This window comes from Neolamprologus multifasciatus, chromosome 10 (assembly GCF_963576455.1).
Source record: "Neolamprologus multifasciatus chromosome 10, fNeoMul1.2, whole genome shotgun sequence".
NCBI classification, from domain to species: domain Eukaryota; kingdom Metazoa; phylum Chordata; class Actinopteri; order Cichliformes; family Cichlidae; genus Neolamprologus; species Neolamprologus multifasciatus.
The window spans coordinates 31,558,957-31,571,669 of record NC_140448.1 but is presented as its reverse complement, the minus strand read 5'-3'; the positions used below and the strand labels follow the sequence as shown (position 1 = coordinate 31,571,669).

The window sequence follows — 12,713 nt, the reverse complement described above, 5'->3', positions numbered from 1 at the left end:
ACACACGGCTAACCTGCGGTCGCCACATCCTGCTGTAGAAGCTGCAAAGGACTCAACGGTCTGAATATTCATGGCTGAACTGGAGGAAATCTCCAGACAGCTACAACAGTAAGAAAAATAATGCTTGGGTTCAGATTTCTGTTACCAACTGAGCGGCGGCGGCTACTTTCAGGGACCTGCAGCACGTTTTTCTCTGGATGCAGCCGCTCTTTGTGCAGACGAGAGCCTGACGTCTTAGTAATAAGAAGAAAAAACAACCTTTGTGTGTACATGTGGTGATTAAACGTGAACATAAGACACTCAGGAATGCATTAATGCCACTGAATGTCCTCACAAAGATAGTGAAACAAGTGTATGTGTGTGTGTGTGTGTGTGTGTGTGTATTAGCTCCTCCCCCTGCACACAGAGTGGAGCAGTCGCCCCAACAGGAAACATCTTTGGCCCAAAATACGAGAACCGCTCAACCAAACGACCTGAAACTCAACACCGAGCTCATCAACGTCCTCAGAAACACACCAGCTGAGTCTGAAGTGGATCAGCTGACCGTGGACGCTTCTGTCCATCTGTTTGAAGGTCAGCATGAAGAGCTGCTGTCAGTGCAGTAGTCTCATGCTGTTGGCAGCATGTCATACTCAGGTACATTTCTGCACTTTAACGTGAACATTTTGGTCCTTTTTCATTTCAGTTTTTTTTTTCATTTATAGTCGTAGGAACATCAACCAATCACATTTCAGCAGGTAACCTGAAAATTAGCCACTGCACATAAGAACTTGTGCTTTTTACAAGTTCACTCATAACTTCTATCATGTATTGACTGATTGAAATCCACTGTGATGTTGTTAAGAAGCAAAACTGCAAAAAAGTCTTTGTCCAACAAATTATTGATCTCACAGTTTCTGTTCTCTCAAAAAGTCGTGCTTCACTTGGTCCACAGATGAATCCACTCGAAGCCCAGACCTCCCACCGTCCTGCTGATCTGACCGACAACACGTTTAAAAACATCTGCGTAACAGCGATGAGTCTGACACGTCATCAAACAACGAATGATGACACACAATTCATACATGTTAAAAAACAAAATCCGGCTCAGGTAAACAATCTGTGGAAACTGTTTAATGTTCAAATGTAACTTTATTTATAGAAAGCAGACTCAACATTTAATTTCTGTGTTATAGTTAGGGCTGCCACAAACAATTATTTTGATAGTCGACTAATCAGATCATCATCCATTGGACGTAAAACGTACAGCTTATTGCACCAGCAGCATCTGTTCTTATATAACTATCATTAGCTTACAGTTTTAAGTGTTTAAGGTATGTGCTAACTAAAAATAAATTTTAATGAAATTTGCAGATTGTTTCGGTGAAGTTTAATAAACTCCTTGCTATCTAAAATATAACAGGACACCGGAGCATCTCACACTTCTGATAATCAGCTGTCTGCTTGACGTTTATTCAGCTGTGTAAAAACTATAACTTTAATCTCAGCCAAACCGATTTACTCAGGAACAAATAAAATACTAAAAAAAAAGCCAAACAATAACATTTTTAGTTATCTAAGTGACTTATATATCATGTTTAACCTGAGTAGCGAAAGACGGCGGTGGGTTTGAAAATGATTTGCCGGGAGTCAGGTGTTCCCGGCTAGCTATCGAGCTAGTGGGTAACAGACGTCTCCGAAAACGTCGGAGCGCTTTTGAAAATATGTGGTGTCTTGATAAACTGAGCAGATATTTGAGGTTTACACAGCTACATTCTTGCCTGAAAACATGTTAAACGTTTATTTATATAATTAACTGGTTTTAACTGTTAACTTCACCCGTCTTCAGTATTCAGCTTGTTTCCTGCTTCATGTACAAACTGCCTCCAAACCATCCACAAAACACTGGGAGTGCGATCTGGCGAGCGGTCCTGAGACTAGTGACGGGAATTCCAGTTCTTTTTAGAGAGCCGACTCTTTCAGCGGCTCTTCAGGTCGTTTTGTTGCTTTAATTAATTTATTATCAGCAACAATATAAAATTATGCACAAAATGAACTACTAATGTAAAAAAAATGTTTATTTATGTTTAATATATAAATATTATTTATTTACTCACACCACACAAAATGTAAAAAAATGAATTATAATATAAAAAACTCAACTATTTACAATTCAGCTTTTAACTATTTCAATATTCAGATCTTTCCTTTTAAGCAAATGTAAAAGGAAACAACACAAAACACTGCAAACCACAACACAATGAAATGCGACTAACTGCGTGAAGCGAAAAAAGTGAGAGAAAGAACAAAAAATCTGGCATTGTTCACTTGAAAGAGTCGGCTCTAAGAGCCATTTCGTTCGCGACCGACCCATCACTACTGGAGACGGTCTGAGTCAGGGATTGGTCCGAGGAGGCGGCGTCATCAGGTCCTGCTGACCTCACAAACAAATCAGCCCACAGAGGCTGACAGAGGTCAGCTGTTCCAGCTGCTCCTCAGCGCTCATCATCTGATCTGCTTTTTAAAACAGGACCGCCATGCTGGAATCCATAGCAACAGGCAAACTTACCGGGCAGCTCTGCCACTTAGTGGTTTTCATGAAAGACTTGTTATTAAGAAAACATGGGACCCACATGCCTCCAGACGACTTCACTGATGCACCACCCGGCTGATGGAGGCTCCTTCTGAAGTGGTTGATGCCCCCATTACAGTCCTCAAAAGGTTTTTAATCCACAGAAAGAAGAAGTCCTGAATGCTAAGAGGAGGAGGAGGAGGCCACCTTTGGTTGCTGCACTCACAGTTTGAAGTCTAAGTGCAGCCATCTTGGTTTGTTTGGAGCTGGAAGTGACCATATTTGGACAAGAGGGTGGAAGTGATCAGCTACTCCTAGCAAGACTGGTTTTTAAGCTAATGCATCACACTGACACTGCACCCTCTAATATTGAGAGCTAAATAACAGGCTAACAAACTCTTAGACTTTAATTCACCCAAACTTAGAGGACAGACTTCAAGGACGCAGCACAAACTCGCACCGCAGGTCGAGTTCAGACTCCAGACAGCCAAGGCTAACAGCTCCAGCTCTAACCAGAGGAGCCACACACCAAACCTGAAGCCTCAATCAAGTTAAAAAAGAAGCGTTTTAAAAACAATCACCTGCCGTGCTGCAATTATAAACGAGGGAATGATCCACAGAGAGCCAAACTGTTTCTGTAAACGTGCTTATTTCTGCTGTAAAGTTCAACATTTTTATGTGAAAGTCTACGACAGGAGCCTCTGGTGGCCACCAGAGGAACTGCAGGTTTTACCTGCTTCCACCTGATTATTTCGCCAAACTCAGATCAGAGAAACTTACAGAAAACAGAAAGTAGGCACAGAATGTTTCATGTGTTACTCTGAGGAAGATTACAGACTCCTCATCACTCTGCAGGTCATCAGCTAATGAGAAGGTTGGTGGTTCAATTCCCGGTTGCTCCAGTCTGCGTACCAATCATCCTGATGTGCTCATCAGTGTGGATCTTAGACCAAAAGCACTTAGATGTAGAAAGGTGCCTGTTGTGAGTGAGGCATGCTGGGTGCTCAGGAACCCTCCATTTACCAGTTAAAGCCCCGCCCACAGAAAAGCTGACATCACAGGTCACTCTCACCTGATGCTGTTCCAGCTGGAAATGCTTCACATAATGAGATCAGTAACTCCTGTAAGGCCAACAACTTCACTTCACATAGTTTTTTTTGTTCTCCTGGACCTGTGTGATGTCACAGGGAAAGACCAGAGTGGATTAGAACAGAATAGAAAAAACTTTATTATCCACATCAGTGGGAGATTGTCTTTGGTTCACCAAATTAAAACACTGAGTGACACTGCAGAAAGCAGAGCATTGTTCACAAGCAAACCTAAAGAAAAACAGCAAGTTTGACATTCACACCTGGTTTCGTACTTATTGACCTTCTTTACCTGATATTTCCTCTTTGCTCGAGCTCCTTGTTTTTTGTAAGTGCTGTAAGACGATCTGAGTCCAGCGCATGTTAAACAGTAACAGTAATAATGTAACAAATTTAAACTTTAACTTTTCTGTGCAGCTGCAGGAGTTGAAAGGTCGGCACTAGGACCCATCGGACAGCTGACCGGCTGGTCTTCGGCGCTAGGACCCCGCGGACACCGCGCTCCTCTCTTTGTTTCCACCAGTCAGCGCCTCCTCCTCCCCCTGCTGCTGCTGTCGTCCTCCTGTAGTCTCACTCCGAGTCTCTCTCCATCAGCAGCGGCTGGATGCTTGCAGGGACGGAAACATGGCTGTGAATCTCGGCAAGAACCGGCTGGCCCTGCTCACCGCCTACCAGGACGTCATCGACGAGACCTCGGACACCGACTGGTGAGTCCCGCGGCCCTGCTCTCCTGTCCTCTCCTGGTTCTGCTCCCGCTCCTCTCACAGCTCCTCTCGGGGTTTCGTTGTTCGGGTTGTTGCGCGCTGAGGATGCACAGGGGAGGACTGGGGCACCACCACCTTCATCATCATCGTCAGTACAGCTGGTGTAAAGTAGGGACGGAGGGGGGTGCGGTTGTTTCGGGTCTGCAGAGAGTTTGTGTCAGAGAGCTGCAGGTCTTTTTTTTTTTTTTTAGGGGGCGGGGGGGTCCCGAGCTGCCCCGCAGTGCAGACTCAGCGGGGAAATGTGCGCCACTGTGCGCGTAAAATGCGCTTTGTTTGCTTTCAGTCCGCCGGGACCGGCTTCACTCCCAGCTGGAAGCAATTTCAGGCTTTTGTGCAAAGTGATGCAGAGGTGTGTGTGTGTGTGTGTGTGTGTGTGTGTGTGTGTGTGTGAGAGGTGGTCCAGAGATACTGATGAGCCCCTGCATCCTTAAACCAGCAGGAAGAGGGGCGAGGCCGGTGGGTGGGATGGAGGGAGGAGGGGAAAGAAGGGGTGGAGGCTTCCATCATCCCCCTTTGTGGCGTTTCTGCACTGGGAAATGGTGCAAGAGGGTCAGTAAGGAAGTTAGTGAAGTCAAAAATTATTCATTTGGCCTGCCGAGCTGTACGGTGGCCCAAAGGTGCAAAACATAACGACAATAAGAAAAACGCAACAACTTTTTAGAAACATCAAATAAAAAAAAAAACGCAACAGTGAAACCAAACTGGACGTTGTTTTGTAAAAAAACAAAACCAAACCAAAAATACAACAAAGACGTAAAACTATGAAGCAAAAGAACAGAAAAGTAAAAAACAAAATAAAAACACAATTACAAGCAAAACATTTTTTAGTCGTGTGTAGGAAAACCCCGTCAACATTCAGGGAAAGAAACAAAACCAGAGTCTTTGGAACTTCTCACGACATTCCAGGAAAAAATGTGACAACATTGGGAAAACCCCCAAAACAATTAAATATTAAATCAAAAAAATGCAAAACATGAGATTTAAGAAAACAATAACATTTCACAAAAGCCCGACAGGAAGCAGGAACAGCTAAAAAAGGAAAAATTAGCATTTTGGAAAATGATTTTTGAACAGGAGACCAACACAGGAAGTGACTAACAGGAAGTGACTAACAGCAGTGTGGTGATCTGAAACTATAGAATACGAATAAGAACAACTTTATTTATCCCGAGGGAAATTCTTTTGTCATGTACATGCTCAAAGCAGCAGGAGAGACACAGGAACAGATGAATAAGATATACAATATATACAATAAGAATAGTAGTATACAGTACAGAAGTGGGCGGGCCCAGAGTTAAAACTCTCCTGACTTCAAGGCGATCATTGAAGTGATTTTGTTTACTGAAATATAACGTTTGGCTATTTGTTGATCGATCAGTATCGGCAGTTACTGCGGCCGATAAATAAAAATGTAAAGAGGAGAAAGGAGAAGCGCCCTTCGGCCATGTTGTGAGTGTTGAGTTGGGCAAAGTGCAAACGAGTAAATAAAAATACATAATAAATGTCTGAAAGAAAAGAATATCGGCCAATATATCAGATCAGTAAAATCACCAGATATCAGTATCGGTCTTAAAAATCTGATATCAGTCTGATATCAAAAACATGAAGAAATCAGTTTTCAGGTGTGTTTGGCACCTCTAGGCTACCGTACAGCAAACCATGGCCTAAGTAAAACTATGTGTATGTGAAGTACTGCTCCCAGCTGCTCCCTAATGGGATCAAACCAGCAACCTTTTGCTGGCAGATGTGTAAACCACCACATCTGGAGCTGCTGCACTGAAACATTACTATTAATATTTATTAACAGACAAAGATCAGGCTTGAATCTCTAATCTTGGAATTTTATATAACAGGTTTTCTGTCTTTGAAGAAGGCAAACAGACCAGCGCTCACTGGTTTAACAATGACTCACCCCCACAGATCAGCAGCCCCACTGGCTGCAGTGATGTATTAAAGTAAATGTTTATTGCATGGACTTTGGTGCTGAAACACCAAAAGCACTCTCAGGTTTAGAGTTTGTCATTTCGTAGCCGAGTAGGAAGGTCACCAAGCTGAATTTCCCCGGCAACCTGTGAATCCAGAGCAGCAACGTTTTAGGTGAATCCCAGAGAAAAAAAGAGGAATTTCAGAAACCTCGGCCTGGTTTTGGTGCCGGCACGTCCTTCCTGTTCTCTGTTTGTGTTTGACTCAGAACAAAAAGGGGAAGGAGCCGATTTGTTTAGTTTCAGAAGCTGCAGCATGTAGAGGAGCTGGTTAGCTTAGAGGAGGTAATATTTGACTTAAACTGCAGGTTTAATGTTAAACTCCAGCCTCTGTCCTTGAACACGATAAGGCAGCAGTCATAACAGCTCCACCTGTTCCCCTGATTAAAAATCAGAGGTGTCCTTTGTTAAAGGTTGTTTGGACACAAACGCTGAGTCTGAAACATGAACCTGAGCCATCTGCTGCAGGTCGTGAGGCCAGGTGAGGTCACGAGGAAGCCTAACCGCCTCACTCAGTCTGTCCACAAGGGGGCGTGCTCATGGATGGTAATGTAGTTTTAGTTGATTAGCTTCGACAACAACACGAAGGCTTTTTTTAGTGTTACCACAAACCAGATCATTGATTGATTATTGATAAATGATTAAACCCATGTGATCTCGTCGTCCTGAGGTGGGAGTCGCTCTGGTTGTTGTAGTATAGTTGCAGCTACAGTTGAGCAATATGTTGCCCTCACCCAGCGATGTCAGCAGGGTTGGGCTGGAGTTAGAGGTTTTGTGGTCCAGCGGTTAGCACCATCGCCTCGCAGGAACAACGGTCTCGGGTCCAGATCCAGCCTGGTGTCTCTACAGGTTCTTCACCCAGTCCAAAATCCTTCATGGGGCTAACTGGTGATTGGCTGTAGACATGAACGGTTGTTTGTCTGTCCAGGTGTGCCCGCCCTCTCGCCTCAGCCTGACTTAAACCTGAAGTGATGGAAAGTGGATGGAGGGTACCTTTCATTGAAATCCATCTTTTCCTTTAGATCTGACAGTTTTTCCAAAAAGGTAGAAAAAAAAGGCTATAGCTGAAGGGTGGAGGTTAACCTAACCTGATGTTCAGACAAAAATATTCCAGCCACCCACCAACAGTCCAGTGTGGACGCTGGTTTCTGTGGCTGAGGAGGTCGAGGAAGATTCAGGATCCACTCTATAGTTGTATATTGAAGTGTCTGTGGGCAGCTTGTTGAACTCTGAGTTATTCTGTGTGACAATGTTTGACAAGGTAACTATCTGGGACGTTTTTTTGAATTTTGAGTTATTTTGTCACTGTTTTCAGTAGGGGTGGGGAAAAAATGGATACTGTGTAGCATCGTGATATTTTGTTTGCTAATAATGTATGGATACAGGGACAGCAGAAATCGATATTTTGTTACAAAAAAGGTTTTTGTGCTCTGACTTCAGAGCATGTTGATCCTTTTTCTGAGCAAGAATCCTGACATTCCTTCACTGTCCAAATGTGTTTAACTTGTTTTGGCAGCAATAAACATGACAGTTTACTTATTTTAATTTAAGACATGTTTTATTTTAATTAAGTTTAAAACTTTTTGATTTAATGTAAAATTATATTTTGTTTTAATTTACTTTCAAATTCTTCAGTTGCTGAAGGGGCTGCATAGTTTTCATAAACTGCATAGTTCAGAATAGCTATAATTGTACCAGATGGTTGATTCAGTTAAGTTGGACTAGACTGTAATACAAACCGTTCAGTTTGTCAACAATAAAACTGAAATGAGAGAAAGACTGAGTGTGAGACTTTGATATTAGAGAAAATGAATATTGATAAAGTTTACCTTTATGTACAGAATCTGAATATCGCAAAATATTTTAAAAAATTGCAATAATATCGTATCGTGGGATGTATGGTGATTCCCACCTCTAGTTTTCAGTCACTAACTCAACGTTTGGACTCATGTGGAGCAAAAACCAAAACTCTTTTTCAGTGGCTGCAAACAAATACGCTCATTTGTGAAAAAACAAACAAACCTTATTTGCAGAGCCAAAGTGCACTTTGTGCTCTCTGAACATGTGAGGCGATCGGGGTTCAGCGCTCAGGTGATGTGCGGCAGTCTGACCCCAGCGTGAGCTTCAGTCACTGTAACACACGAGGAAACGTGAATGTTTCTGTTTCATAAGTAAGAAACTTCATCACAGCTGTTTGAGCAGGTTTTGAGATTTGCAGCATTCAAACGGTTTCACCGGCTGAATCATCAAAGAGCCGAAAGGCTCAGTGTGGGATGTGACCCCAGGGGTCCGCAGCGTGATGATGGGAATGACGTTTGCTGTTTGCATCGTTAATAATCTCATTTAAAGGTCTGTGGAACCAAAATTTTAGATTCTGATTCAACAGAATCTGAATGCTTTTACAGTTACAGTTCATCAGAGTTTCACTAATATGGAGGTTTGCTCAAAAACTGAGCTGTTGGGCTGCTTTTGGTTTATTTACAGCAGATTTCGTCATCGATACAAAGACAGACATCGAGGACAAATTTCCACCTCTGTTCCCGGAGATGTGCGCTCGTCACAGCCTGACACGAGCTCTCCGAGGGTGCAGAAACGTCGCTGTTCAGGTGTTAATGGAGGCAAGAAATGATGCTTTTTCCACCCTCGAGTCTCTCGCGGCGTCACCAAACTGTAAAAGTGTAAATTACGTGTTTGTGTCAGCTGAACTGCTCGTGCGAGCGCGAGCTGTCAGGTTGAAAGGTTAACGTTTCCTATAACGGCGTTCGGATTTAGTGGGATGATCCGGCGGGGCGGAGAGACGATGCGGAGGGCCTCAGGCCTGCCCCCGTTTTTCACACTTGATGGGATTCGAACAAAGGCAGAAACCTCCAAACACGCTGACCCCAAATAACACGGGACCCCCCCAAACACCCTCCACACCACCGCCCTCTGCCCTACTCTGCTTTCCCACAGAGCGGATTTAGGAGCTGGATAAATGCAGTCTCAGGAGCCTCTCCTCAAATCTGGTTTTTCGGGCTCACCAGTCCAAACAAGACGAGTTCTTCTGACCTGGTTTTGTCGATAAAATAATAATAATGCGTTTATTTATCTCCCAGCAGCTTTACGTCACCTTCACTGCAAACAGAAATAACTTTTTTTTCTGGAATTTAGACGTTTGGGGCTATTTTTGTGTCAGTCCACCTTAAACAGGGTAAACGTATTTCCCTGTGGTCTGCATCCGTCTGTGTGGTTTCCCAGAGATGAGTGCCTCATAATAAAAATGATCGAATTAAACGTCACTTGTGTTCTAATAAGAAACATTATTTGAAAGCAGCAGTGTCCTTTTCCATCCATCATGAAACGAATTTTTGTTTTTCAAATGTTGACGATGAATCGGGGAAAGAAACGTTCAGCAGGCTAATCGATGATTTTTGGAAAAAGCTCCGTCGTCGTCTCTTGTAAATGTTTCTGTCGTCCTGTCGGTGGCAGGACTCGGTCAGGAAGCTGTAGAGGTTTGTTCGTTAATTACACGCCGCCCTCACATCACGCTCGTCCCCTGTGAACAGGTCTTATCTCGGCCTCGCTCGCTCGAACATCCGTCGAACTTCAAGCTTCCCCCTCGCTCTCGTCGTCGCCTCCGGTCTCGTCCGTCACAGGCGGCTCGGCCTTCAGAACGCCATCAGCCGCGAGCATCTGAGAGCAGCAAGTTGAAGTGATAACGTGCGGGAGGCATCCAGATGACAGATGAGTCGGCAGCATCGCTTATTCGGTCGGGGAGAAGCGTGAAGCTTCGTCCCTGCTGATAACAGGACAGACGAGGCCTCTGTTAGACTTCATGAAGCTCGGAGCATCAACACAAAGGAAACATCTGCATGATGAGTTTGGGTTTAATGATGGCGTCAGGGTAAATGGATTTATCCTGAGCAGCAAACACAGTCACTCCTAAGGACAAAGACATGCAGAGAGAGTGCTGTTTAAGTGTAAAATTACCAAAAATTTACTTTCCTGATTTAGTCAAATTCAAATATCTGAGAAACTATAGACTCGCATCCACAGACAGCTCCTTCAGGATTAACCCTGATGACTTTAGTGACCCCTTACGATTCATGTGGTGCCATTATTTTTGGTTTTTGACTGATTAAATCGAGCATCACCACTGTGAGCATGTTAGAAAGCTAATTAAAGCCTCACAGAGCTGTTGGCACGACTGCGCACCACTCCCTAATCAGTATTCAGTACCACGGGGAAAAGTGGCATTACATTAGAGTGTAAAGTTCTTGATTTCTTCATTCAAAGATTAATCTAATCAGGCTTTAAGGAAGTGGTGCAACAGACACCGAAGTGCATGTTAGAGACCAAAGAAAACATTATTGTTATAAAAAAAAAATTTTTCATCCACCAGCAGTCCTGACATCTAAAAACACTACAAGTAAAAAACGAAAGGCAACGAAAAAAAACTTTCTTTGTAATGTCTGCTTGTAATTTAAGAAGTGCTGCATTTGGGTAAAAGTATTACCAATAACTCAGAATTAGAGGAATAAGTGTTTGTATGCGTCAGCTGCATGGAAGATGGAGAAAAATAATAGTGAAATGAAGTTATACTTTGATAATATAGAAGTTAAATAAAGCATTGATGGGCTGTAAACAACAAGCTGTGCTATTATTTATTTGTAATTAAAATAAAAAGGGACTAACAGCACAAACACGGTCTAAAGGTTCAGGTCAGGGACTCTAGTTAGCTGAGGACTAGCTAACAGCTAGTTAGCTTGTGAGTAAAGGTAGCACTTACTTTAAATTTTAAGAAAATCAATACAAATGTATGAATTACAGTTTTTATAAAAGTGGAAATTAGTAAAAATGATCAAAATTATTTTTTATTTCCTGAAGTGTTTTCTTTGTTTAAAGCTTCCTGTTGGGTAATGCATGCTAGCAGAGTTAGCTTGTAATGGTAACTCTGATGTATAGGGTGTTAACTATATTAAACTTGTATATAAATTGATATAGTAAAACCTGTCACTCATTAGTTTGTGTTCTTCTATTCTGAGACCCTACATTTGTTTTAATACTATTATATTTTACGCTATCGTTTGTTTCGTGGTGTCGCAAAATAAACTGTTTACGGCAATATTTTTTCATCGTTTTGATGGTCACTGTAGTTATTATTAATTTCTTAAAGTTCTCTCTTTCTCTTATATTTTACATAACCACACTACGGACGGACGGAAGCGTTTGTTTTTATGCGTTGTCGTTAGCAACAACGACGGTAAAACTACCACGTGTCCGCTTGTTCGACATAAACCTTTCACAATAAAACTCAAGATCCAGTTGAGACTTTTCAAAATAAACGGAATCGCGTGAAAGAGCAGATTATGGACGGATGAGAAGCAAAAAAGAGCCGTCAGGTGCTAAAAAATAAACCTTAGACTCAAACGTTAGAACAGGCTTTTCCCCGCAGCACGCCGTGTAATAAATACAAAGAAAACGGCGCCGTTACAACTTATGTCTAAAAATGTATCGTTTCATGCATCGGTTAAAACACTCGACTGCAGGTACGCGACGCGCAGCTGGAAACACTTCACGCAGGTCGAGCTGCCCGAGATTCACAGAATTTACAGAAAATGTTACATTTTTGTGATTTATATCGTTATCGGACGATAGATGTTTTATATCGGGATATGAGATTTTGGTCATATCGCACAGCCCTAGCTAATGTTTTTTTTTTTGCTAAACTAGCTCGGTTAGCACGAATAGTTTACGGTGATATTAAATGGATAACTACTAACCAAAACGCTTTATTAGATGTTGGACATCACAAAACGGTTTCAGCATTCATTCTCACAGCATTAATAATTCACTTTGATGCAGTTCAAACTTTGCTCTCAAGTATATTTGTCGTAAATTTGTAAATAAATGAACTCTGGAGACAAATAGTTTTTTGTAGCAGGCTGTAAACATGTTCATGGAAGTTTGAATGTTGCATCTGTAACTCACAATTTTAGGTTGGCATTTCAAAATTTTGAGGTAACTTAAAATGTTGTCTTCCTCTTACAAAAACGTAATAAAACTTCCAGTTGTGTATCTCGACCTGCCTAAAACTGATGAGGACTGAATTTGTAAGACTGAAGAGCTCAAAGAGACGGTGATGTGCGGGAGGAGGCTCTGGCAAATATGAAGCATGTTACATCATTTTTAAAGCACGAGGGCTTTTAAACTGATAAGACTGGGTTGTTCACTGCCTCAGAGCATTGCAGGCAGCGGTAATGGGCGACTCCTGAAGGGTGAACATTAGGATGAGATTCCCTCTCCAGCCTGTTTATCATTAATTCATCCGCTCCCTGAAGCTAAAAGA

At 42.4% G+C, this 12,713-nt stretch overlaps 1 protein-coding gene across 3 annotated transcripts in view; it reads left to right on the top strand.

Annotated features, from left to right (window-relative positions):
* The first annotated feature begins 3,737 nt into the window (after positions 1-3,737).
* The window catches only part of dbn1 (drebrin 1), a 128,961-nt gene continuing 119,985 nt past the window's right edge, over positions 3,738-12,713 (top strand). For 2 of the 3 annotated variants that reach the window (XM_085173718.1, XM_085173715.1), the window contains exons 1-2: positions 3,738-3,967; positions 4,057-4,346. In XM_085173718.1, coding sequence (XP_085029844.1) covers positions 4,264-4,346 — 83 coding nt within the window. In that variant the 5' untranslated portion in view covers positions 3,738-3,967; positions 4,057-4,263. The remainder of the gene's footprint in view (positions 3,968-4,056; positions 4,347-12,713) is intronic. The other variant, XM_085173717.1, reaches the window with a different exon arrangement.